At 62.7% G+C, this 25,971-nt stretch overlaps 5 protein-coding genes across 5 annotated transcripts; all 5 read left to right on the forward strand.

Moving 5' to 3' along the window:
• Window positions 1-396: 396 nt before the first annotated feature.
• On the forward strand, window positions 397-1,401 carry LMXM_24_1390 (conserved hypothetical protein; the record flags this gene model as incomplete). The annotated part of the gene is made up of 1 exon (XM_003875905.1): window positions 397-1,401. One exon carries the CDS (start codon window positions 397-399, stop codon window positions 1,399-1,401), a length of 1,005 nt encoding a protein of 334 aa, XP_003875954.1.
• Window positions 1,402-3,250: 1,849 nt separating this feature from the next.
• Window positions 3,251-3,853, forward strand: LMXM_24_1400 (conserved hypothetical protein; the record flags this gene model as incomplete). The annotated part of the gene is made up of 1 exon (XM_003875906.1): window positions 3,251-3,853. The coding sequence occupies one exon, from the start codon at window positions 3,251-3,253 to the stop codon at window positions 3,851-3,853; it is 603 nt and encodes a 200-aa protein (XP_003875955.1).
• Window positions 3,854-6,271: 2,418 nt separating this feature from the next.
• Window positions 6,272-8,986, forward strand: LMXM_24_1410 (hypothetical predicted transmembrane protein; the record flags this gene model as incomplete). Its single annotated transcript, XM_003875907.1, has 1 exon — window positions 6,272-8,986. One exon carries the CDS (start codon window positions 6,272-6,274, stop codon window positions 8,984-8,986), a length of 2,715 nt encoding a protein of 904 aa, XP_003875956.1.
• Window positions 8,987-9,956: 970 nt separating this feature from the next.
• On the forward strand, window positions 9,957-14,078 carry LMXM_24_1420 (putative mismatch repair protein; the record flags this gene model as incomplete). The annotated part of the gene is made up of 1 exon (XM_003875908.1): window positions 9,957-14,078. One exon carries the CDS (start codon window positions 9,957-9,959, stop codon window positions 14,076-14,078), a length of 4,122 nt encoding a protein of 1,373 aa, XP_003875957.1.
• Window positions 14,079-16,091: 2,013 nt separating this feature from the next.
• LMXM_24_1430 (putative kinesin) lies at window positions 16,092-25,961 on the forward strand (the record flags this gene model as incomplete). The annotated part of the gene is made up of 1 exon (XM_003875909.1): window positions 16,092-25,961. The coding sequence occupies one exon, from the start codon at window positions 16,092-16,094 to the stop codon at window positions 25,959-25,961; it is 9,870 nt and encodes a 3,289-aa protein (XP_003875958.1).
• Window positions 25,962-25,971: the final 10 nt, after the last annotated feature.

Consider the following 25,971-nt stretch of genomic DNA (forward strand, 5'->3'; position numbering starts at 1 on the left):
ACATTGCACTTCCTCTTCATTTTAATGGCCCCTGAGCGCTCGCGCTCGCGACTCCTCTGGACACCAACGACTACGTGATCGGGGGGTGGGTGTGCCGCTTGCAACATGCACACATAACCCATACAACATCGCCTCTGCCCAATGGCGTGGGACGTGTTTGCGCGTGCGGGTACGTCTCGTATGGCGGAGCTGCACGCCTTTCTTTCTGCACTCAGAAACACGCACACACGCACGCCTTTTTTTTCTGTCCTCGTTCTCTTGTGTCGGCGCACCCCTCCCCCTCCATCTGTGACCTCTTCAGCGAACTGGGACTGCGCAGCATCCAAAGGGGACACCCCGAGAAACTCTCTCGGGCTGAGTTTATAGCGCTCTTACGTGTTTTCCTTTGCTCCCATCATGGCAAACCTCTGTGTCGCTGAGGATTTTAGTGAGGAGCTCACCTGCGCGGTGTGTCTTGACTCATGGAAGGACCCGGTCGAGTTGATGCCGTGTGGGCACATCTTCTGCAAGGCGTGTGCGACGGACTTGAAGGAGTGCCCCGTGTGTCGGGACTCCGTCCGCTCCACAAAAGCGCCGAACCGCACACTAGTCAACATGGCGTTGCAGATCCAGGTGAAGTGCAGACGGTGTCAGTGGAAGGGGACACGTGAGCAAGGGATGACCCATGTATGCGGCGTCTCGGGAAGTAGTCCGTGTGCACCGCAGACGACGACGCCCTCTACCATGAGGCCGCCTCCAGCACCGGCGAGTAGCTTCTCTGCTGCGTCCGAAAACTGTGCGCCAGTGTCGAGCGCGTGGGCCAACTATGGTGGTTACAATGCACCGCCAAACCTTGGTGATCTTTGGACCAGCGGGGCACCGGTACAACCTGCCACCGCCCCGGCGCACCCCCGCGTGATCGAGCCGACCGGGCCACGCCCGTGGACGTTGTACGGACTGGACCAGTCCGAGTACGACCAGATCGTTTCTCTCTTTATTTTCTTCGACGACGACGAAAGCGGTAATCTGGAGCCCGATGAGGTGACGCGTCTCGCACGTTGGCTGAACTTTGCGAACACTCCGCAGGATGTAAAGCGGATCTTTGACGATATGGACTTTGACCGCAGCGGAAAACTCTCCCTCGGCGAGTTCTTGACATGGCTTCGGTACAACAAGCCGAACCCGCAGGCCCTCTACGGCCTCACGCAGTCGCAGTACAACACGATCATGATGCAGTTCCATACGTACGACACGAATCAGGACGGGTGCCTCGAAATGAACGAGTTTTCTCGACTAGTGCAGAATCTCGGCGACGTGCGCGACGCTGTCACAGCGCAGCGTCTGTTCCAGATGATCGACCAGGATCGCGACGGTGTCATCAGCCTGCACGAGTTTCTGCGCTTTCGAAGTGGGAAGCACTGAGGCAAACGATGCGGTTCTTTTGTTTTTACTTCCGTTTTGCCTCCTCACAGGTAGCGGCAGCGCCATCTGCGACCATGACAGCACGCAACACCGGTGACGCTCGAAAAGCGGGACGGCCACAGTTGCCGCCTGCGTCTCCCTCACCGCTCGTCTTTTCCACGACTCGCTCTTCGATGGTGAGAAGTCGCCGTCGCAACGGCAAATATTGCGGGGGATTGGATCTTTTCTTGATGCCTTGCAGTACCCATACAACCTGATGACGTGGGACGACTCTGTGCGTGGTGTCGCAGAGTCCAGTGCCCCCACGCTGTCTGGGGAGGCCGAGCAGCCCCCCTCCACTATCCCCGCCAAATGCCAGTCCGCTTCTCGCGGCGACAGGGTCATGCACCGACGACGTAGCGGGGAGGTCGGGGTGAATTACCGCCACCGCTGTCGGGGGTCAGGTCTGGATGGCGCTGCGCTGGTGTGGCCTGCAGCAGTGAGCACGCTTGCGCCACCCATGTGGTAGGCAGAGCTTCGGCGTGGCTCTGTGGTGTCCCCCAGCTGGGTCTCACACTGCCTGCTGGTGGGGGAGCGGCTGGTGGGGGGGGGCGTGCGGGGCGGGGGCAGGCATGGTGGGTGGTTGGGGAGGGGGGCGGCGTGTGGGATGGGGGCAGGTAGATTGTGAGGCGGAGGACGTGTCGTGATGCGTGCCTGCTGCTGCTCTTCGCGAGACGATGGGAACTGCAAGCAGCGCCGTGTCGGGCGGATGTCGTGTCGTGCTCTGCGGCAGAAAGGACTCAATTCTTCTGTCGCACACAGCTCTTTGCGTTTCTGATTTCAGCTCGAACTGTCAGGCGAGACGGACCGCTTCTGCCGGGATCTTTTTTTTTCGTGTGATGGGTTCTCCTAGGTATTCGTTGCTCGCCTTTTCCTCCTTCACCACCACCTCTGCTGCTCAAGTCGTACGGTTTGCCGCATGCACACTCACCAACGGTGTGCGTGTGCGCGTATTGGGTGAGAGCGCGCCGCTTCTTTGGGCATCTCGTTGATTGATGTTTTTCTTTTTCAGTTTCAAGGTAGACGTCGGTGAGGCTCGTCGTTGGGTTAGTGTGTGAACGTTGCGCTGGGAGATCACGCTTCTGCTGCACCCCGAAAGGGGAGCCGTGGCGTTTGACTTCCTCCTCCTCCTCTCCAACGACGTACACCCCCGCCCCTCTTCTTCCCGTCTTACAGGAAGAGTGCAGAACGTGCTTCGATCGAGTCTCAGAAGACATCTAAGGCGGCAAGTAAACATGAAACGAAAACGAGAGCGAGACTAGAGCAGCCGTCGGACAGAGGTGGCGCTGGGGGGATATCGGACCTTCTCTCTGCTACTTTGAAGAGGCATATGTGTATGCATGTGTGTGCATCTGTGTGCTCGTCGATGTGTGTGTGTGTGTGTGTCGCAGACTGTACGCAGAGATTCGTGCGCACACACCCGCTTCCTGGAGCCAAAAACAAATTAAAACAACGGAAGCGTGCCTGGCCGCTGCGGTCATGCACCTGGGGCCCTGCTCTCCGCTGCCTCCGTCCCTTGCCTGCTGAGCTCTTCTACCTTTACTTCCTTTGCTTTTGGTTGTTTACCGGCCGACTTCTCCGACATCATTACCCACGTACACACGCATGGCCGATTTGTCTACAAGAACACACGCCGCCACTTCAGTCTCCCCACTGCATTGGACAGAGAAGAATTGGACAGCCCCGCGGCCTCGAGGACGGCGGCACCCCATCGGCGTCGCACACTCGTTGTATGCGCAGCACGGCCTTTTTCTCTGTATTACGTCGCACGTAGACAAGCGAAAAGCCCCGTGGTCGACATAACACGAAAATGGCAGAGGTGACAGCGTTCTCCGCCTACCAGACCCGCTCGACGCTGCTGGTAGAGAGGGAGAGGGCACTGGACGCGCGCCGCACCACAGTTGCGGAGCTGCGGCAGATGGTCGCCACGCTGACAGCCGAGAACCGCACTCGGGAAGAGCAGCTGGTGGCTGAGCGCTCCCGCTTCAGGGACCGCAAGTCAGCCCAAGACGCAAAGGTCTCTACAAAGGAGGCGGAGGCCCGTGCGCAGCAGAATCGCGTCAGCGTATTAGAGGAGGAGGAGCGGCAGCTCGGCAGCACCATCGCAGAGCGCGTGGAGGAGATTCGAACGGCCACCGCCGAGGTGGAGCGACGCCGCGACCTCGAAAAGACTTTGCGCGACGCGAGGGAGGCACTCAACAAGGCCAAGTTCGCGTTGGAGGAGAACGACGCCAAGGTGATGCGCCTGGAGACGCGCCTCGCGCGTCAGGAGCTGGCCACAGATAAGCGTCATGCCCAGCTGGTGGGGTGTGTGCCCCAGTACTGGTTTCCTCGGGTGCCAGAGGCTGACAAGACCGCCTCGCTGGAGGATACGGCTGGGGAGAGTGTGTACCTCGTGGATGAGCTCGCGTGAGTTGATAGATGCATGGAAGTCACCAACACCATTACCTTCCCCCGCCTCCCCTCCCCTTGGTAGGTGCGGTGCTGGCATTGGTCCGTACCTCTTCTCGTTTTTTTTCTCTATTTTTTTTCTGTTAGATGCATCAGTTCCTGTCGTCTCTGTTTTACGTGCGTTCGGCTGTTCCCCCCCCCGCCCCGCCCCACGTCTTCCCACAGCTTCATTGCCCCTCGTTTTCTTCAACATCTCTCTCTCTCTCTACGTGTGCGGGGATGTGTTTGTCTGGGGTTCTGTCGGGAAGGGCAGAGGACGGATACGGGGCCCATCCTTGACAGTGCGCAGTCGTCGTCTCCTTCCCCCTGCCCCCCTCTCTCTCTCTCTCCGCTTGTGTTCTCTTGACCGTCGACACACGCGTGCTTCAGGCACTAAACGCTGACGGCCACTCAACAAGAACGACACAAGAGCACCGTCGCTCCCACGCGCGGTGACACACCGGCGGAGCCTTTCGCTGTCCATGCCAGAGCCGCCCCAGCGACACGTGTGCGCATTCATTACCCAGTCGCCGCATTGCGGCGAGGCTTTCTCACATGTATGTGTGTGCGCTGCTGACGTGTAGACGTGCGCTATCGTGTGAGCTGGGATGCGGGTGTAGGCAAACGGAAAGCTGAGGTGTGAGTCGTCCTACCTGCGCTTTACTCTCTGCTACACCATGCAATGGAAGCATGCCTCCTCTCCCCTCTCCCCAGCACCTTGTACATTGTCTCCCTCCTCCTACTCTCGCCTGTTGCTGTTCGCCAACTCCATCACATCATCGTCGTCACTTCCACCCTTTGTCTCTCGCGCGTGCGCGCACACGCTTAATGAGTCCATGCCCACGGACGCGGTTCACCAGAGACACACACACACTCCTCTCGCGCTCTCTCTCCGCTATTCTTTCTCCCTCCGCTCTCCTCTCCCTCTCCCTCTCCCTCTCCCTCTCCCTCTGTGTCTTCTCCTTCCTCTTGTTTTGCCCTCGTTGTCCCACAGCGCGTGTGCGTCGAAAACAAGGACGTGCGGGTGCTGTGCTGGGTTGCATAGTGCTTTGGGTGCTCACACGCGGAGGAGGTGGGGCGCATCGTTTCCTTGGCCTCTTCTCTGGAGGCATTCGCTGCTCTTTCTATCTCTCTCTCGTGCTTTTTGTTTTGTGCGTCGTGCGTGGAGCCCTTACACCACCTTGCCATCCCCAGACGCAAGGGCGATACACCCCAAGGCACCGACGTCGTGCGGCACCGCTCCCCCTCCTCCTCCTCCGTAGCAGATCTGTTTCTTTGCTTTTTCGTTTCCACTTCCTTGAGGGTGGGGCCAGACTCTCGCTGCGTCATCGCGGTACGTCTTGCCGATCGCTCGCTTTTATCCCCTCCCCTCCCCTGTCCCCCTCACACAGACACACACACACACACACACGGGGTGCCGCCATTCTCGCCTGTCTGCATCATCTCTGCTCATAATTCTTTCCCGCTATTTCTTTCTCGTTCCCCCCTCTCCCCTCTGCTGAGCACGTGGGCACACACGCACACGCACACACGCACACACGCACACACGCACACGCACACGCGCACTTTCTTTTCGGCGTTCACCTTTACCTCTCCACCGTTGGTGCTGCCGTTGTTTTGTTTTGTTTTGTTTTTCCTTGTATCCTCTCCTCTCTTCTTGTACTCGCCATCCCTTCCTTTGTGTTTCGACTTCCCCGTCTCCTCGCGCATTCACTCGCATACCCCCCCATCACCCCCATCACCCCCATCACCCCCATCACCCCCATCACCCCCATCACCCCCATCACCCCCATCACCCCCATCACCCCCATCACCCCCATCACCCCCATCACCCCCATCACCCCCATCACCCCCATCACCCCCATCACCCCCATCACCCCCATCACCCCCATCACCATCATCGGTCTCTCCTTCTCCCCCGTGTTGATTCTTTCATCTCGTTCTTTTGACCCCCTCTTGTACCCGCCCCTCCGTCGCCTCCCTTCGCATTCTTTCTCTCGTCCACCCGCTACACACACACACACACACACACACACACGTGCCCCAGTGACACGGAAGCCACCATTCCTCTGGGCTGAAGGCCTCCACGCCTCTTCAAGTTTCCATTGACATTGCGGTGTGCCTCCTCCTCCTCTCTCTTCTACCTCAGCTCTGTGGTGCACACACCACCGTTGCTCCTTCGGCTCCTGCCGCCTTGCTCTTGTCCTCTACTTCGTGTTCCCCGCTCCCCCAGCACTTCCGAGTCATGGCGCGGCGTCACAGCCTTACAGCTACCGCGGCAGTTGCAGCTGCTGTGCTGTGGCCCCTCGCAGTGGCGTTTTGGCTTGGCTGGGTCCCTGCCACCGCGGCGGCGTGGCCAGGGAAATTTCAACCAGCGCAGCAAGACCTGAGGATGGTGACGATGCCGTATGACACTGAGGTGCAGGACCTTTTGGCACCTGCCCTCGCTATGGGTCTGGGCCCCATGGGTGGCAGCGTCTATGTGAGCCCGAGGTCATCGAGCACCGACACCTCTGCGTTGTTCGTCTGTGCACGTGCAGACGTGGGGGCCATGCTTGCGCCTGTCACGGTGACGACCGTTGATGCGCTCTTCCACTCGATAACCAAAGTCTCGGGGCAACTGGACGTGAATCATGGCTGCTACATGGCGAACAATGAGGACAGCTTACCTCAGTGTGTGGCGGCACTGACGTCCACTGCGGCAGACTGCGGCGGTGTCGCAGAGGATGCCGTGGAGCCACACTTGCGCGATGCTGCATCGACAGCTGACCGTGACCCTACCTCCTCGTCCGCTTCGCCCGGTGTTATGCCGTCCAGTGCCGCGATGCTCGCTGCCTATGTTCGTGATTGGGGACAGCAGCGACTCAAGTTGGAGCGCTCCCTGCGGCGCACCCGCGAGGCGACGGCCGCTTTTGCCCGCGTGCACGCACTTGTATACAGCGCTGCGACAGTGCCATCCAGTAAGGAGGAGGCACGGCTGCTGCGCGCTCGAGCAACGGCGCGGGTGGCAGAAATAGCCTCCGCCGCGTACGACCGAGTAATGGAGAAGTACTACATCTTCAACACGTGGGTAAGGCCATCACTCGGGATCGTGCTGGGAGGCAGCAGCGACGGCAGCAGCAGTGGTGACGGAAGGGGGCCACATGGTGCCGTTGGCCCCGACGTTGCGGAGTGCCCTGTCGATACATACGTGCGTCTGCTGCTGCAGGGCAATGAGTCCTTATCTGCGGTGCTGCTGGAACTGATGAGCACAACACTGACGACAGCAGATTTGGTGCGCACTAAGGTGTTGCAACCAGCCGTGCGGGGCCTGGAGTGTGTGCAGGTGCTGACAGCGTTGGCTGTGATGGTGCTGGAGGATGAGCCCGTGCGCACGGTTGCGGCAATGCTGGCCACTGGCACCTTGGAAGACACGTCTGTATGGTCCCTTGACGAGTTCGCAATGCTGGCGCCCGGTTACAACAACGACCTACGGAAGATCCAGATCTGGAGCCTCGCCTACGCGTTCGCCACGGTCGCCGATCCGGCGGTGGCGCACGAGCTTGTGGGCGGGACCGATGTTGCCGCATGCATGCGCCGCGCAGGACTCGTCGTGCCGGACAGCATCACTGGCACGGTGCCTCCGTCCATCTACTGGTGTCTCTACAACACGTCGATGAGCGAGATGACGCAGAGTGCTGTGCGTCAGCGCTCCCTTGCCACCCGTGAAAGCGCTGCTGCCGCTCCGAATGGGCAGTGTCTGTGGGGACTAAGCGTCTGGGATGGACTGTGTGGCGGCGCGGCATTCGACCCCGCTCGATGCAGAGACTGCCCTCCCGGCTCCGTCGGGGACGGCGAGGGCCACTGCGTGTGCGGTGATGCCAGTGCGATGTATGCGACGCTGACGGGCGGCTGTGTGGCAAAGGGGCCCGCCCATGACACTCCAGGTGTTCGCGTGATACACGCAGGGGGGAGCAACATCGTTCCTCTGTCCGGCGACAACGCAGTTGTCGCGCTCCTCTCCGTGCAGCTGCCCCAAACGGCAGCCCTGTTGGACCCCAGCGCATATCTACGCGTGGACGTCGTGTGTAACGACAGCGGCCGTGGCGGTGGCGGGACGCGGTTTGTGGCAACGCCGTCAGGTGATCGGAAGGCTTCGTGCGTCTCTGTCGTGGATTATGAGCGGTGGCAGGAGCGCACCGGCGTGGCGCACACCTTTGACAACGGCACTCAGCACTTCGTTACGTACGCTGAGAGCTTGACCATCTCGGTGACGGGCACCGCCGCTTTCTACGGCGAGACGTGCAATCTGACCGTTGCCGTGGGCAGCACGCTGCATCGCGCCTCGCGGTCCGTGACGGCCGGTACGTGGACCTTTGTGCCGGGTGCGACGCCGCTGTATCTGACAGCGCGCAAGTCTGCAAGCAGCTCAACGTCGTCAGAGGCTTCCAGCGCAGATCTTCTCCCGCGGTGTGTGGACGCGCTTGCAGCGTTTTCTGGGCCTGCTGCGCCCAGCGCCGTGCACGCAGGTGTGTGCCGCACGCCTGATGAGCAGCTGGGGGTGTTTGTGGCCCCTGGGAGCTACAGCCTCTTCGGATTATCCACGCAGCAGGTCGCCGGTGCTCGTGTGCGTCGCAGCGCTGGTGCCGCTCAGGACGCCGCCTTCACCTCGACGGTGCAGTCCCTGGCAGCGCGGACCAGTATGGAGGTGAGTCTGGAGGCTAGCGGTGCCTTCGCTGCGGCCGTGTTGTGGTCTGGCACACTGCAGTCTCGCGTGACACCGCTGGCCCTGAACGCCTGGCGCTCCGGCTGGTACACAAACATCAGCGTCGACAAGCTGCAACGTGTCCGCTCGCTGCGGGTGAGATTCGTGGACATGTCGGGAACCTTCGCGTTTTCTCCCGTGGAGGAGGTGATTCCGCTCCACTACGAAGACGGCGAGGGCAGTGGCAGCAGTGACAGTTCGAGCGGCGGTAGTGGCGGCTCCGCCTCCATCGCGGACGAGCAGTACGGCGCCGGGTACGTGGCCGCCATCGTCATGGCTTCGGTGGCTCTCACTGCGCTGCTGTTGCTTCTCGGTGCATTGGTCTACTTGCTGCTAATAACAGATGCGTGGCCAACGAAGCTCTTGCTATGACGCACCGACGCCGCCGGCGATGTGCTACGGTTTTCGCAGCTTGCTTCTCGCCCGCATCACTTCCCCCCTCTCCCTTTATTCTTCCTTTTCCTCTCCGGCGGTCTGTGCGTCAAGTGCCGCCTGGACTCTCCACGCAAGTGCACGTGCGCATGTGCGCGTGCCCACATGCGGAGGCTTTTCTCTCAAAGTAATTCTTGTGCCTTTCCGGTTCTCAGAGATGCGCGCGGCATGCGAAGATGGTGTTCCTCAGAGCAGTGTACACGCTATGACGCCAAGGTGAAGCCTAGTTCCCCCCTCCCCACCCCATGTAGCGCGCCTCGTCCTCTGCCATCTTGCGCTGCCCCTGCTTCGCCCCACCACGCGACGAAATGCCCAAAAGCCGGCATGAGGCGTGGATGACGTGGGGTGAGGTGGGGTGGGGGGACTCGCACAGCGAGCGAGTGGGATGAGGCGCGAAAGAGAAGGAACAGCTGCTGCCCGCGACGGCACACGTGACGTTGCACAGATGTGTATAACCCCTTCCCTCCCTATCTCACTTTTCCTTTCGGTGCGTGCGCGCTCGTGTGCGTGAACACGACGAATGCCGGTGTCGGCTCCCCGACTTGTTCACCTCTCTGTCTCTTGCACACACACACACACACACACACACAGGCATGTAAAGGGTGACGTGTGCACACCCACTGACTCGTACAGAGGCAGACACAGACCGGTGGCACATGTCATAGCACGAGCACAGAAGACCAAGTCCCCCCCAAAGAAGACACAAACCGTGCTGCGTAGACGAATCGCATTCCGTTCCTGTTGCGCCCCCAGACACGGTAAGCAGAGAGGGCCAGCGGGATCGATCAACTCACCCGCCTGCCCGCCCACAGACACATGCGTCTAGGCAGACAGACACACACCGACACCGGTGAGGCCCATACACAGGCGCGACGGGGCTCCAACACACACGCACAGGAACAGAAAATAAATGGGGAGTATTCACAAGCTCACCGACGACGTGATCAACCGCATCGCAGCCGGTGAGGTGGTGCAGCGACCCAGCGCGGCCCTAAAGGAGCTGCTGGAGAACGCGATCGATGCGGGGTGCAGCCGTGTGCAGGTCGTGGCGGCGGAGGGTGGGCTCGAGGTGCTGCAGGTGTGCGACGACGGGAGTGGGATTCACAAGGAGGACCTGCCGCTGCTGTGCGAGCGCTATGCGACAAGTAAGTTGCAGACTTTCGAGGACCTGCAGCGGGTCACCTCCTTCGGCTTCCGCGGCGAGGCTCTCGCGTCTATATCGTACGTGTCACGAGTGACAGTGACCACACGCCGCCGCCAAGCCTGCGACGAGAGCGGCGATGGGGCGTCCGGTGCAGGTTCGTGCTCATCGTCCACTGCTGGAGCAGCGGTCGGGTGGCGCTGCCAGTATCTAAATGGGGCCCTCCTCGAGGACCCACAGCCGTGCGCCGGCAACCCCGGCACCACAATCCGCGTAGAGAAGCTGTTCTACAACGCCCTCGTGCGGCGGCGCTCGCTTCGTGCCTCGGAAGAGTGGGGGCGCATCGCGGATGTCGTGTCGCGCTACGCTCTCGCCTTCCCCGCGATCGGATTCACCTGTTACCGCGACAGGGCTTACAGCGGTGCCTCTGGCGGCGGCGGATCTTCGACGGGCTCCCTGAGCCGGCTGGGAGGCGGCGGTAACGGCAGCAACTCAGCCAGTGCCCCCGCCAACCCGTGCGGTTCCGCTGCTGGCGGCCTCTGCTTCCCACCTCGGTCCAGCACACGGCAGAACATACGACTCTCTCACGGTACCCAGCTCTCCTCACACCTGCGCCTCGTGTACGCGTACAAAGTGGAGACGGCGACAATGCTGCCATGCGGTCCAGAACCCGATCCAGGCCTCGAACTCCTCGCGTCCGAGGTGGAGGCGGAGGACGGCGCGCTCAACGCAGGTGACGAGCTGGAGCAGCTGTCGGGGTCGCCATCTGCGTCCTCGTCCGCCAAAGCGTTGTCGTCAACGTTGTCTACGGCGTCCAGGCGAAGCGCTGCCCAGGAGGCGCGTGTGTTTGCACAGATGGAACAGCGGGCGCGGCGGGTGCGGGCGACCAGCGGCCCAGCCGGCGAGGGCCTCTTCACTCTCGTTGGCTACACAAGTGACCCTACGCTGGCCCAGCGAAAGCCGTACTTGTGCATCTTCATTAACCAGCGTCTTGTCGAGAGCGCCGCGATACGCAAGGCGATTGACGCCGTCTACAGCGGTGTCCTCACCGGTGGCCACCGCCCCTTCACGGTGCTTCTCCTCTCCGTCCCTACGGACCGGGTGGACGTGAACGTGCACCCGACCAAGAAGGAGGTGTGTCTCTTGGACGAGGAGCTGATCGTGTCACGGGTGGCGGAGGTGTGCCGCGGGGCTGTGCTCGAAGCAGCAGCGGCTCGGCAGATGGACATGCTGAAGATGCGCCACACCGCTGCCTTAGTACTGAAGCAGCAGTTGCCGAGCGCCGACGGTGTCGGTGCTGCGGACAACAGCGCGACAGCGGAGCTGAGTGGGAGCAGTAGCCAGCACATACTGGAGAAGCTGCGGGAGCAGCATCAGCGTGGAGCCCCGCTCGCCTCACCTCTCACGTCGTCATCCCTCAAATCCACGGCAGCCGCGGCGCTGGCGGGAGCAGGGGTTGGCGGCGTAGGACCGAACGTCGTGGTGGCGCCGTGCACGATGGTCCGCGTTGAGCCACAGAGGGGGGCGCTAGACAAGTACTTCTCCCAGCGACTCGCCGCAGCTGCGGCGCCGGCGGCGGCCACCGTGTTAACACCTACCTCCTCTCCGTCCTCCTCGTCATCGTCGTGCACCCCGCAAGAGACACTGTCTCGGGACTCGCTGGCCAACCAGCTCTGCGCAGGGGCGGAGGGGCCGCTGAGGGATGCGGATAGGCGGCAGGCGTCAGCGAACCAGCGGGCACAGAAAGGAGATTGTACCAGCGGCCAGTCTCAGACAACTGCCGCTTACGAAGCACTGTCGTGGGAGGCGGTTATGGCCTCCCTGCACGGGCAACACGCGCCCGCCACCAGCACCACCACCGCCGCCCCTGACGAAGATGCCAGCGACGGCTTCCCTTTCGCGTCTCCGTCGCAGAAAGAGATCTGCAGCGGCGAGAGGAGCGACATGGCAACGCACGCAGCCCAGACCTCCCGGGAGGCAGTAGACAAAGGCGGCGAGGGCTGTGCCGGCTTTGCTGTTCCAGATGTGTTGCAGATCACGGGGGAGCGCACAGCCAGAAGAGGTGACGGTGGGGCGGACACTGCGACGGTACGCGCCGCGCTACTGGATGAGGAGAGCGCAGACGACTGTGACAACGACGAAGACGAGGATGACGGCATGCGCGAATTCAAACGTCATAGGCGCGAGGTGCACGAGCGAGCGCAGCTGCTGCAACGGGTCGCCGGTAGTGCTGCCGCTGCTGCGGTGATGGACAAGACTGCGGTGGAGCACGACGCGAGCACCGCGACGATTCTCTCTCCGAGTGATCACGTGCGGCCGCCGTCAGCAGCAGAGATGGAGAAAGCGCAGCTGGCCGTGACGCACCTGGGTGCAGTCGTTCGGGCTGCGGACATGCTACGAAGCGAAGCTGCCGCCGCAGACGCCTCGCGCTTTGCGTACACGGTCGTTTCTTGCGAAGACGGCAACGTAGACGAGGAGAACAGCCAGGCAGACGCCTCCACAAACGGTGCCCCAGCTGCTGTGACGGCGTCGCTGGTGGACGTCGCGGAGGTGCCTGCGCCTGCGCTGCTGTCGAGTGTGTCCATGATCGTGGACCGCCTTCTCGCTGACGCCAGCCCGACGGCGGACAACCTCGTCGATCAGCTCTCCTTCGTTGGGACTGTGGACTCCCGTGCCTTTCTGGCGCAGGCGGGGACCACGCTGTTATGGTGCGACACCATGGGACTGGCGCGACACGCCGTCTTCCAGCGTATCTTTCTTCGATGGTGTCAGCCTGCGCTGCCTGCGCCACCGGTCCTTGTCTTCGCCACACCGATTCGGCTGGCAGATCTACTGCTGCTCGCGTTGGCTTACGATGGGCCGCACTTGCAGCCACCTTCAGCAACTCTATTGGCGGTTGTAGATGAGTGTGCGAAGAAGAAGCAGCAGCAGCAGCGGCAGGCGGTCTTGGTTGGCGGTGGCGCGGTTCAGCTAGCCACGAGTGCTCTGACGACGGATGCGGTTCGGCAGATGGGCGGTGCGACTGCGCGCGCGTGGCGAGAGCTACTGTTTACTGCTGACATGGGGAATAAAGCCCTGAGCCCCAGTGACCTGCACACCGAAAGCGGCGCTGGCGGAGTCTTTGCTGGCTCGGAGTCAATGCTACCACAGCCCGAAGGTGCCACGATGCGCTACGTGCGGCGCCTGGTGCGCCGTCTGTGTCGCTGGCGGGGGTTGCTGAAGGAGTACTTCTACATTGACATCACCGCCGACGGGCTGCTCGTTGGGCTGCCCTACGGACTGAACCGGCACTGGCCGCCGAGGATGCGGGCTGTGCCTGTGATGGTGTGGCTTTTGGCGGAGGCGGTGCCGTACCCCGGCGCGGCAGCTCCGTCTTCCTCTACAATGAGCGGTGCAGCTGATCAGACGGGCCCAACAGGTGCCCCGTGGCAGAGCAACGAAGGCCGAGGTGCAGAGGAGGTTGCCACGTGCGTTGCTAAGTCTACATCACCGGCCACCTCCCTGGCGCCGACGCAAACAGAGGCGACGCCCACCACGACGCCGCAGCCGACCGCCATGGAGGCAGAGGCGGACGGGGTTGCGCAGGAGGTAGCGTGTTTCACAGCGGTGGCACGGCACATCTCAGAGACGCTGTACGGGCTTCCACCACCTCCTCCTAGCACAGGGTCTACCTCTGCAGAAGGCCCTAGTACTGCCACTGCTGACGTGGCCGCAGGGGCGACCGACATGGCGTCTGTAGAGCTTTGGCGAGAGGAGCTTGTACAACACGGGCTCTTCCCGTGCTTGAAGAACCCCCAGCTCTATCGTCTACCGGACCAGTGCTTGCGGGATGGCACGATCCAGTCGTTGGTCTCAGTGGAGTCTCTCTACAAGGTGTTTGAGCGCTGCTGAGCGTTGGGAGGCACAAAGGGGGTAGGGTGGGGTGGGGACGGAGTGAGAGGCCGGCGAAAGTGTCGGTGGAGTGCTGTGGGGCGACACAAAGGGGAGCGATGACAGTGAACGCGTGGACTTGGTGGCGGTGACCATCGCTCCTTCTCTCTCGTGGCTTCCTGTTGCGCCGACGGGTTTCTGTCGTGCGCTGTGTTGCCTCTCAGCAGTATATATATATATCTGTGTGTGTACTTGTGGGTCTTGTCCTCACCCCTTCTCCCTCAACGGGCAATAAAGGTGCACGTCCTCACCGCCCTCCATCTCGCATGCACACACGCACACACTTACGTGTTGCTCTGTGTCGTTGTGTGTGCGTGCACGGCTCCTTAGCCTCTTGCCAGCACTCGGCTTCGAAGGCTTAGACCCACGTACGCATGTGCGCACTCACGCATACGTGCATGCATCGGGCGCCTACAGATATCCATCCTTCGTGACATCAGCGCTGTGCCCGTATATGCCCCGACTCGCTGTTTTCCCCCTTCCCCCTTCGCGCGGTATTCAACTACATACAATAGAAGGACACGGTCAGGCACAACAATGAAGCTTGCTTCTTGTGCGTGCGCTTGTCTTGCAACACGTGCTTATGTGGGCTGACGCGTGTGAGTGCTTGGGTGTGGTGTGATGACGAGGATGGGTGGCGGGGTATTCCTCCCCTTCCTTTGCCTCTCAGCCTCATCCGCTTCGGCCAACCACGCAAAAGACACGCGTGGGCGTGCGTGCATGCCACGCAACGATCATCGACTTCCTGTTGGCTCTTCACTCAACTGCGCCATCTTTCACCACCCTCACCGCCTCTCTCTTCTACTGCCCTGGCCTCGCCGACTCTCTCCCTCTTCGTCCCCCCTCCCTCCTTCATCCCCCCCGCGCGTCTTTTGCGTGTGACCCTGGCACCCTCCACCCGCTACCACAGTTTCACTGCAGGTGTGTTTATTTTCTTCGCTTTCTCTTGGCAGTGCAGGTTGCCGCTCTCCCGCTTTCGCTGACCCGCCCCCCACCCTCATCCTCAGTCCGGTGGCGTGTGTGAGCGCGTTACCACCTCCTCATTCTCCCCCCTCACTCGCATCCCCTCCCTCTCCCCCCCAAATCTCCACACACGGGGGGCAGACGGATAAGGGGGAGGGTGTCACACCCATACACACGCACAAACTCTCCATGCCGTTGTGTGCATCAACACCGCACGCAGACATCCATTTGTTGCTTTTTTTGTTCTTCCACTCTTCGTTTACTTGGTCAGAGAGCGGTGCGCCGCGGCCTTCCCCTCCCCCCGTTTACCCGGTTCTGGCGAACGTCGCCCTACCCCCGTAGTCGCTTGCTCTCTCACTCACACTCTCTCCCGAGTGGCCCCCTCGCCTCTTCCTTTGTATTGGTTAGCGCTTGCTGCCATCTCCCGCTCGGCGGGCTGTTGTGCAGAGGTGGAGGTAGAGAGAGAGACGGCACGGGTTTGCTAGCGGGGGTGGGTGTCTGCGTAATCGAGCTCCGCACCCCCGCACACCCATGTAAACGCGCGCGAGGGGAGAGGGACCGAGGGCCGCATCCGTTCGCTGGGATCTTTCTCTTTTCATTGTATTGATGCCAAAGCAGCTGTATCTCTCGCCACTCTCTCTTTTTCTTTGTGCATGTGCCATTGTAGCCACCCTTTCCTTTGGACTCCCTCCTCCCCCCTCTCCTCCCCCTCCCCCTTAGTCTCCCCTCCTCGCCTCGCCTCACCTTCCCCATCACAGCACCCTCTGTGCGCCGGCATCCCTGCCTCCTTTGCGTCTGTTTTCTCGCTTCTCTCTCTCATAGTTTGGCTTGGCTTTTGTTGGTGCGACGTTGTCTTCATCCCAAAGTGCTGTGCCGCGTGCGTGTGTCTGGGAGGCGTGTCCGTGCACCTCTGCAGAAGTGACGACAGCAGCGGCTTGCGGTATTCGGAGAAGGCGAGTGCAGCTCGTACAGGAGACAGGAGCGCGCTCCGCGTTTTGTGATTCGGTGTTGATGAAGCGGTCCACCACCGTGCTGCAACCCGCGCCAGCAAACTCGCAGCAGGTGAGCGAAGTTGTGAGTCGTCGCGGGGCGGTCACTAACAGCAACAGAAGCATCAGCTTCGACGGGGCGGCGCCGGTGCCGACAGCCGCGAAGGCCAGCACTAATACTGCCGCCGGTGCATCCCCTTCGATGCCATCGCGCTTTTGTGGTGTCTCGGCAGACAGCAGAAACGGCTCGCCGTCACCAAAGCGGCCAGACTTCTCAAGCTTTCTCACCCCACGTACATTGAATGCACCCGCGACGAAGACGACAGCGGCATCACCGCCGCTCCCACCACAGCAGCAGTGGCCTCATAATGCTGCGCAGAGCCTTCGACCAATCCCCTCCGCCTCTGGGACCCCGTCTCGGGAGACTTCGTCAAGAAGACGCACGCAACAAGTCCCAGCGCTGCCGACGGGCACGCCACCGCGCACCACCACGGTCGCCGCCGTCACCACCGCGAGCCCCTCCGCCTCGCTGCGCTACAAAGATGCACATGACCGTCGTCAAGTGCGGCGTCTCACCGCTGTAGGCATTTCGCCGATGCGGAACTTAATATCGAAGCCTGCGCCGCCGGCAACTCCGTCTTCACGTGCGTCCCCCCCGACAGATGATTTCGGTGGTAGGCAAGCGGCTTCAGAAGCGGCAGGTGCTGCTGCTCGACCGACCTCGTTCGCAGCAACGTGGAAGTCGATGACTTTAGCGTCAGCGGCTGCGTCGGACACAGCAAAGAAGTCGTCCGCCGTGAAGCCAAGTGCCGTGGAGACGTCTGGGCACGGCAGCGGTGCTCCGCCGACGTTGATACCGACGAAAGCGTTCCAGATGCGTCTATCGTTGACGCGCGAGGTCACCGTGGCGAACAGGTCGTGCACGGCGGAGGCGGCGGAGGCGATGCTTCGGGCACAACATACATCAGCTCCCACCCGTGTGCGCTCGCCATTCCTCCTCTTTCAAGTCAGTGAGGGGACGCCGCCTCTAACCTTCGGCACAGCAAGCAGGAAAAGCAGCGTGTGGTCATCCGACCACACGAACCGGTCTGCCGTTCTAGGTGCCTCCGGCGCGACGCTCGCGCCATCGGTGACGTCACCGCGCCCCACGTGGTTGGAGAATGTGGACGAGGAGGACACGACCGTCACGGGCGAGGAGGACACCCCAGTCTCTCCAACGGCATGTCTCACCTACCCGCCCGCGGGCGGTTCATCGACAGCGCTACGCTCCGCTGCGCCGGTGAAGTCGACAACGAGGACAACAGCAACGTCCACCACGACGGCAACATCGCCGGAGCCTGCTGCCGTGAAATCCTCCAAGAGGAGGTCAGATGTGAATCCGACGCTTGCAAGTGCCGCCGAGGGCGCTGACGGAGGGTGCGACGGCAATGCCCATGAGAGGAACCCTGGCGCCACGGCGGCTGTCGACGCCAAGTCGGAGCGGCGCTCACTCACGCAGGGGTCAACCTCGCAAGTGAAGAAGTTGCGTGATGTGACCCGAAGTGCCACCAACGCTGCACCATCGCCGGCCCCCGGCTCTCCCCCTCAAACACCACAGAAAGCAACCACGGTGGCGGCGGGCGCTCAGCTACACACCCCCAAGATGTCCTCCAATGCTGGCAAGACGACCCGTTCTACACCCACACATGCAGCAGCTTCCCCGAATCGGCAGCCCGACGCGCTGCGGGGCGGCCTGCTGCGGAGTGCGACATCGACGACTGGAGTGCCTGGAACTCCTGCAGCCGCCGCTGCTGCTGCACCTGTTCTCCTCCCTGCACCATGCCACGCGACTGGGGCACACAGCCAAGGCGCAGCCACTATCCTGAGCCAGTCACTGTCCGCCGTACGGCCGATGGCCCCGGTCGTGCATGTGCGCATACGACCGGTGCTGCCGTCCATCGGGGAGAGTGGGAATAACCGCCACGTCTACTTCCTCGATCATGAGAACGTCATGGTGACGCGTACTCGCCTGGGCGTCTCTGCCGCCAACGGCTCTTCATCCATGCCGTCCTCATCCCTGGTCGAGTTCACGGGGACCCGACGGAGTGGCATAAACGGGCAAGTCGTGCCTGCGCTGCAGGCGTCAAACCTCGTCTCGCGCACACTGGGGTCCTCTTATGGCGCCAGAGGTGCCGCTGCCGCTCGCAACGGAGGAGCGGCAGCAGTGGGCGGTAGGGGTGGAGGCAGCGTACCCGCGTCATTAGCGGATGCGCCGCGTACCGCGGCGATGAAGGCGGCTTCCCCCGCGTGCCTCTGCGGTCGGGACTTGGCGCTGCTGAGGTCACCTGTGCCTGCTGAAGGCCCCACGGTCTCGAAGACCTCCGCTGCAGCTGCCTGTGCTGCCGTGCCCGGTGACGCCGACGGGGGCACCATTGACGGCGCTTTCTCGAACATTAGCCCTTCGTTGGAGAGTCTGCAACCGCTCTCGTTCCCGCCCCCGATACTGGCGGTGCATCACAACCGCATGATTAGCTGGACGAGCCAGGGGAGTGAGGAGGACTCTTCCAGCAGCCGTTTGTCTTGCGGGTCGCCGTCCACGTCCGTATCACCACAGAAGCACGGTATGGGTTTGGCAGGCGGCGGCTCTGAAGCTTGTATGACTTTGGACACCTTCACTAGCGCGTCACGCACGTGTCCGTGGCTGACAACGTTCAAGTCGTTCACAGAGGACGAGGCGCCGTCGGTGTTTACAACTCCCCGGGAGGTGAGGGCGGGGAGTAGTTCCGCTGGCACACACGCTAGCAGAACCAGTGTCCGCGACAGCAGCGGCGGTGCTGCGCGCACCAGGAGAGGCATCTCCGCATCGCAGCGCCGCGCCAAGGGCCCGGGAATCGAGCGGAAGCCGCGCTACGGTGGCATTTCACTGTCAGCGGTGTCTCTTGCCACCACGGGCAAGAACTCCGCGGCCACCACAACCGCTGGCGTGAGCCCTCGCACAACCGTCACCACCTCCGCTCCGTCTCCTACCAGCATGCGCCGGCGCGCGTCGCGCTCAATCCTCGGTGCATCTGTGAGTGTGTCGGCCTTGTCGATAGCGACCATGCCCAAGGGCAGCGGTGGCACCACGAATGTCACAAGGGTGACGGAGGAGGATGCTGACGCGGAGTCGGATGAAGCACAACAGCACGAGTGGCAGATGCAGCAGCAGCAGACGCCTAACAGGAGCAACAGCGTATCCGCGTCTGGCGCTGCCACGGGTGCGGAGCAGCACTACAGCTTCGAGTTTGTGCACGACGAGGAGGCAACACAGGCGGACGTCTTCGAAGAGAGCGTGCTGCGCTTTGCCGACGAGGCGCTGCTTGCCCAAAATGTCGCCATAATCTGTTATGGCCCCACAGGCAGCGGCAAGACGTACAGCATGATGGGGAGCCAAGCCCAGCCGCCTTCTGCCGCCCTGGCATCATCCGGCGCCACACCCCTCCGAGCAGGCGGCGGAGCAGGGCACCGCAGCGGGGGCCTCAGCACTTCCAGCACCCACTCACCCCCGCAGCCCGACTCGCGCGGTCACACACCGCACGGTCGCGCGAACGCCGGCGAGACGCAGCGACGGATCATGGACGAGGCTGCAGCTGGGGCAGATGGGAAAGGCGTGGTGCGGGACGCACATGCGGTCGAGGACGATGGCGAGGGAAACGGCACCAGCTGGCCAAGGCTCGGGTCCAGTTGTCAGTACGACTACGCCGAGCACGCATGTAAAGGGAATGGCGGCTCAGCTGCCACTGCAGTGCGACGCAACCACCAACGCTACCCCCACAGTGGCGGCGGTGGTGGGCCTCTCTTGGCGACCTCCGCGATGGCGCTCGAATCCGCTGCGACGACCAGGAGCATGGCAGAGATGGGCATCCTCCCACGGCTAGTCCACACACTGCTGGAGCGGCGCGGGGAGGCGATCACAATTCGGCGAGACCCCGGCAGGGAAGTGGCGGGTCGCAGTGCAAACAGCTTGCAGTCGACCTCGCGGCAGAAGACAACGGTGAAGCGCGTCGGCGGTCTCTCGCTGACTCTCCGAGATCTCACCTTTTACGGCATCGAGTTGTACATGGACGAACTGTGCGACTTGCTGGACCCCGGGAAGCGACCGATTCGAGCCGTCAGCGACACAGGCGGCTTGGCAATGCTGTGCCAGCGCATCAACGAGGCCCGGGACTACCGCATCAGAGGCAGTCGTGGTGGATCCAGCCACAACACCGCACAGACCGCCCGCACTGGCGGCGGAATGGCGATCACGTCCCTGGCCGACCTGCGTCGCGCGTATCGCCTTGCCCACGGCAACCGCGTCACGGCGCGCCACGCAAAGAACGACACGAGCTCCCGCTCTCACGCCATCTTCCTCCTGCAGCTCGACTTTGACCTGATCGAGTCGACCAACACGCCCCGCAGCGGCGCTGGTGACGGGGGTGCCGCAGCGCCGCCGCCCCCGTCGGAGCGTGTGCAGCGCGTGCACTCGTATGTTGCCATGGTGGATCTGGCCGGCTGCGAGCGGGTGAAGCAGACCAAGGTCGAGGGAGCTGCGTTGCGTGAGGCGCAGTACATCAACAAATCGCTTTCAGCCCTCTCGTCGGTGGTGCTCTCGCTGCACCACCACAACGCTCATGTGCCGTACCGCGACTCGAAGCTGACGCGACTGCTGCGGCCCTGTCTCGAGGGCGGCCGCGTTCTCACTCTTGTCCATGTCGCGCCGTGTTCCAGTACGGAGGCGCTCAACACATTGAAGTTCGCGGACCAGATCCGCCACCTCCACATCCCCACCCACGCCCTTACCCCGACGTCCTCGAAGCACCGCGAGCTGCTGGACGTGTTTGCTGACCTCATTGACCCGATGCAGGGGCAGTGGGAGGCGCAGGTGCAGCAAGCACAGCTGCAGCTGGACCGGCTTTGCGCTGACGTACGGTTGTCGTACTTCTCGCGCGCCGTTGGTGCCCTCCCGCACCGCACGACTGCAAGGGACTCGTTGGCCAGCGATGTTGTTAGCGAGCTTTCAGCGGTGTCCGAGGAGGACGATAGGGTCTCCTCCTCCTCGGGCGATGTGAGCCAAGAGGAAGCCCTGCAACCGCTGAAGGAGGACGCCACGGAGGCGGATAAGCGTCGCTTCGCCCTGCGCACAGTGATGCACCGATTCATGGGGCCCATTCACTCACATCAGCGCACAACTATGCGAAACGCTGTGCGGGCGATCCGGCGGCGCGCGGAACAGAAGGCGCTTGCCCACCGTCGACAGGTGCAGCAGCAAATCGATGAGCTGCAGGCGACGCTGCAGAAGCTTACCGCGGCGAACGCAAAGTTGGCTAAGGAGAACAGCACCCCGCTCCCGCGAGATCCGCACGCGCTAGAGCTGAGTCGCCGCATCCGCGAGAGCACCGAGGAGCTCGGAGAGTACGCCAAAGAGCAGGCAGCCCTCATCTCTCTCACCACCGCGCTACGGCAGCGCCTTGCCACGCAGGACGACCTGGAGGCGGCGGTGGATGAGCAACTACACAAGGTTCAGCACCGCACCGCGCAGGCGATGCGAACCCTCTCGGCCGCCGTCGCCGCACACCCACCTGGGGGCCCACCTACCGGGTCGGGAACGGCGTTACCCAAGGAGCCTACGCTGCCCGCCGACTCCTCGGCCACGGCCGCGCTGGCGATGAACACGAAAGACGACCCGGAGCTGCGCGACATCGCACATCAGCAGCTCTCCCTCGCGAAGGAGCTCGCATCGTTGCGGCTTGAGAAGGCGTGCTTCGAGATTGGGACGGGACTGTGGGAGGGTCTGTGGGCTCGCGCCATGCGTAAAGAAATCATAACAGCTATGGAGGTGGAGGTCTTTGAGATGGAGCGCATTCTACTGGATCGGCGTGCGCTGTCGATGATGATGATGGCGGGAGATGCCGATGTGGATGGCAAGGCAAACACGGCTCCATTACTCGTGCTACCGCGAACGGCAGGATACCCTGGAAACCGCCTCGGCTCCGTCGAACGGGATGAACGCGGCATGGGCGCCACTACAGCCGAACACGAAGTCGCCACGCCACTGATGCGTTCGGCACCAGAGGTGTCACCGCCTCGCGTACGGCATCTGTCACCGCCAGTGATCTCACATTCATCACTGAGGGGACGCCCGGACGGCTACGTGCACGGCGGAACCGAGCTGGGCGACCGGAGCAGTGGAGTCGCTACACCGCAAGGGAGCGCTAACAAGGGCGAGGGAGGCGTGGCGGTGCCGTTCAGTCCTTCATTGCCTCAGCGCTCGCGTCGCGACCGTGCAGTGGATCTCGCTGCCACAACCACAAGTGACAGGTCTTTAAGCTCTGCAACGGAGTCGTTCAGTGCCATCGCATCGAGTAGCGAGGGCCTTCGCCTGCGCAGTGCGCTAGCTGGTGCGGCTGCTGGTGCCCTAACGTCTCCGCCTCCACGCAGAGGGCTTGAGGGGCCTATGCCAAACCCACTGATGGTTCTAGTGGCAGAGGAGCAGCAGAAGCAGCCCCCAACCCACATGACCTCTGCTTCATCTCCGCCGTTGTCGTGCAAGAATAGCACTGCCGCAGCTGTGATAGAGGCGCTCATGCCACTTTCGCTTGCTGGCTCGTACGAGGAGGAGCAGTCAATGCAGGAGGCGTGCCTGCAGCTGATGTTACGGGAGGGCATTCCATGTGAGGTGTGCTGCTTGGGCGAATCGGCCAGTCAAACTCTTCAGCACTATATCTTGCCAAGCAGCGCCGATGCCCCCCTAGCAGAGATGGCCGAGCATGAGGAGCCGACGTCCAATTCGTCCACCGCGCCCGCTCGCTACCGCGTCACGGCGGCAGCGGCAGCGGCCTCCGGCGCCACAGAAAAAGGTGACGACGCTAGCTCGCTATCATCGGCACACAGGCACGCTAGTGCAGGTGCTCAGGGTGGGTCGTCATCAGTGCAGCCTTGCGAGCGTCCTGGTGGGCCCAAGGTTCCGTTTTGCACCACTCGTCACGGTCGTCTGCGACTCGTGCGCATGCCGCGCCGCCCGAGCTGCTATGTTCTCGAATTCGTCTACACCCACCAAGCACTCCCGATGGCCCCTAGACTACGGGCCGCGATGCTGGGAAAGCCGGAGGAGAAGTTCACGTCGGTACCCGGGAAGACGCACCTGGAGCAGATGGTGGACTCTCTGCCGACGGTGCAAGGCGTCGCAGGCCGGGGCGGTGGCGGTGGCAGCAGTGGCAGCACGGGCACTCGGCCACAGGGCCCACTGCGCGAGCACCGCCTCTTTGCGATTCCACTGTTCGAGCCCACCCTTCACCTGCACGTGCACGTGTTGGAGGAGGGCATACCGAACATGACGACGCCGGTAGGGGCGACTGTGGGACTGCCTGGCGGTGGCGATGCGCACGAAATTGCCGGCTCCACCTTCGAAGGCGCCAGGGATCATATTGAACCTAGCATGTCCGCATCCCCTTCATCGTCTGTCCCTGCGGTGTGCGTCGCTCGGCGGTTGGAGAGTGGGCCGCAGCTCGTGATAGAGGTGCGCGGTGTGCCTCAGGCGGCCTCGGCGTCCCGACTGGTGTTCACTACAGACACCAAGAAGTCACCGAAGTCCAGCCAGCAGCATCAGCTGAAGCCCCACCCGCTGCAGAAGACGACTGCCAGGGCAGGCTCGACGGCCGGGGTTGGCCTCCAGAGTGGAAAGCCTCAGCACGCCATCGGCCACATTCCTTCTCAACCTTCGACCTCATCTCAGAGAGGGTCAACGTCGTCCGCGTCTCCGGCTCCGACAGGGGCCGGGTCGGCAGTCTGGAGCGGTCTCGTGCTGGCGAAGCGGCTCAGCGGCGGTGGTGAGCTGATGCTACCGTCCTCATGCATTCTGGCGAACACGGGCTGCTGCTCACTGGTGCTGCGCTTTCCTGCTCCCTTCTTTGCCTCCTCCGCGTCGCGGGTGGAGAGTGTGGAGGCAGTGGTCGGGGCTCTCTGCGGCATCCTGCGCCCCTCACTGACGGCGCCGGAGGTGCGGGCGTCGTCGTCTCTGTCTTCGCCCAAGCGGGTTGTTAGCTTGCGACGGCGCCCCTGCAGCTCTCCTCGGTCCGCCTCCGCAGGCGGCGTGGAGAGGGGGGGTGGGAACAGTGGCGGCCGACGGCTCAGCACCGGCTCGCGCTCGCCATTGCCGTGCGTACGCGTGCCGCCCGAGCTGGAGGTGGTAAACTACGCTCACGTCCCGTACAACATATTCCTGCCCGCTTCCAGTGCCACTCAGACATCTGCATCCAGTGCAGCGAACTTGGGAGACGGCGAAGAAGGTGCCGGCTACGGGCTCCACACCCCTGGACGTCCATGTGTGCCGTCTGGCCACGGGGCTGCGCCAGCCTCGACTTCCTCATCGATGATAAGCAGCGACTCGCTCGACGGCCTGGGGGCGATGGGCGGCGGTGTGCTGGGGCACGTGTTGCAGAGCAGCTGTAGCCATGCGCATCGACGCCACTTCGCTACCGTTATGCCGCCCGACAAGTGTCTGCCGCAGCACACCACCACGTTGAACGGTGCGCTGAAGCCTTTCCTCGGCAACTCGCGATCGGCCTCCCCAGCAGCGCCGTTGATGGACCAGCAGGGCGGTGCGACGCTGCAGGTGCAGTTTTACTGGATACCGACGCCGCTCAACATCGAACCACCCCGCCTGGATGTGGGCAGAAAGGGCAGCGGCGGCACAGGCCGCAGCAGCGACAACGACGGCAACAGCGAGGATAGGGCGGCGAAGCGGCATGAGGCAGGTGCGGAACGACGCCGGATTGGCCACAGCCACTTTTACCACACCAACGGACTTACCACAACCGCCATGGGCACTGCCGCTGAGGCAGCAGAGGCCGGGATGGATCGCCTTGTGCGACTGCAGGTGCAGGCCGCGCTTTCCATTCTTGCTCAGCTGTCCTATGTCTTCGTTGATGGTCGTCCTCTCACCAATGCTGCGGATGATGGTGACGGCGCTGCCGCCTCGTCCATGGGATCGACGCTCACAGAGAGCTTCGGTGCGCACGACGTGCGGCGGTCATTGGTGCTCGAGCGAGGTGGCCGTCCACGGAGCCGGTCAGAGATGAACGCCGCCGGTTTCCGTGACGCCGTCGCCGTCGCCTCCCTTCTGAGGCAGATCGACACGTACCGCCATCGAATCCGTCGCCTCTTCCGTCAGCAGCTGTACGACGCCGAGGACATCATTGGCGATGACATGGCGCCACCTGCGCAGCAGTCGTGGCTTGCTGGCGAGCTTGGACGGGGCGCCTACCTTCGTGAAGTGCAGGGTGAAGTGAAGCGCACAGTTGGGCTTCCGGCGTCGACCGTCTTGGGCTGCGCTGGCGGCGGTGCGGCGCCGCCGCTGATGACGTCCCCTGGCCGGCACCCAAGATGTGACGACCGTGGCGCGCATGCAGCGCTGTTGGAGCTCGAGAGCGGTGACGCAGCGCCCGACACGCAGGTAACAGTCGCCGAGGCGCGCGAGGCGTGTGCGACAAGGGTGCCGTGGACTGTGTGGCAGTGGGCCTATCGCTGGTCTCGACTGAGTCGGCTGTTGCGGGGGGACTCGGTCAGCTGCCCGGGCAGCGGCGATGCTCACGACACGGGCCATCCTTTTGTCAGTCAGGCAGAGGCGGCTGCCGCGTGGGTGCCTCTCGCGGCTGGCAGAAGCGGCAGTGCCGTGTCACCGACTGTGACTTCGTCTCTCCTCGCGTCCTGCTCCATGGTTGCTTTACCGACCTTCGCCACCGCCTCCTCGAGCTCTGACGAGGGGTTCGTGATGGAAGACGACTGGCTTACAGAGGCGAAGCTCGCGGCACGTTCAAAGCGAGTGTGGCTGCCGGAAGTGCTCGCCACAACGGTCCCATCTTACTTGGAGAACTGCGCCTCTGCGGGTCTGTAGGCGAGGGCGG

This window comes from Leishmania mexicana, chromosome 24 (assembly GCF_000234665.1).
Source record: "Leishmania mexicana MHOM/GT/2001/U1103 complete genome, chromosome 24".
NCBI lineage: Eukaryota > Euglenozoa > Kinetoplastea > Trypanosomatida > Trypanosomatidae > Leishmania > Leishmania mexicana.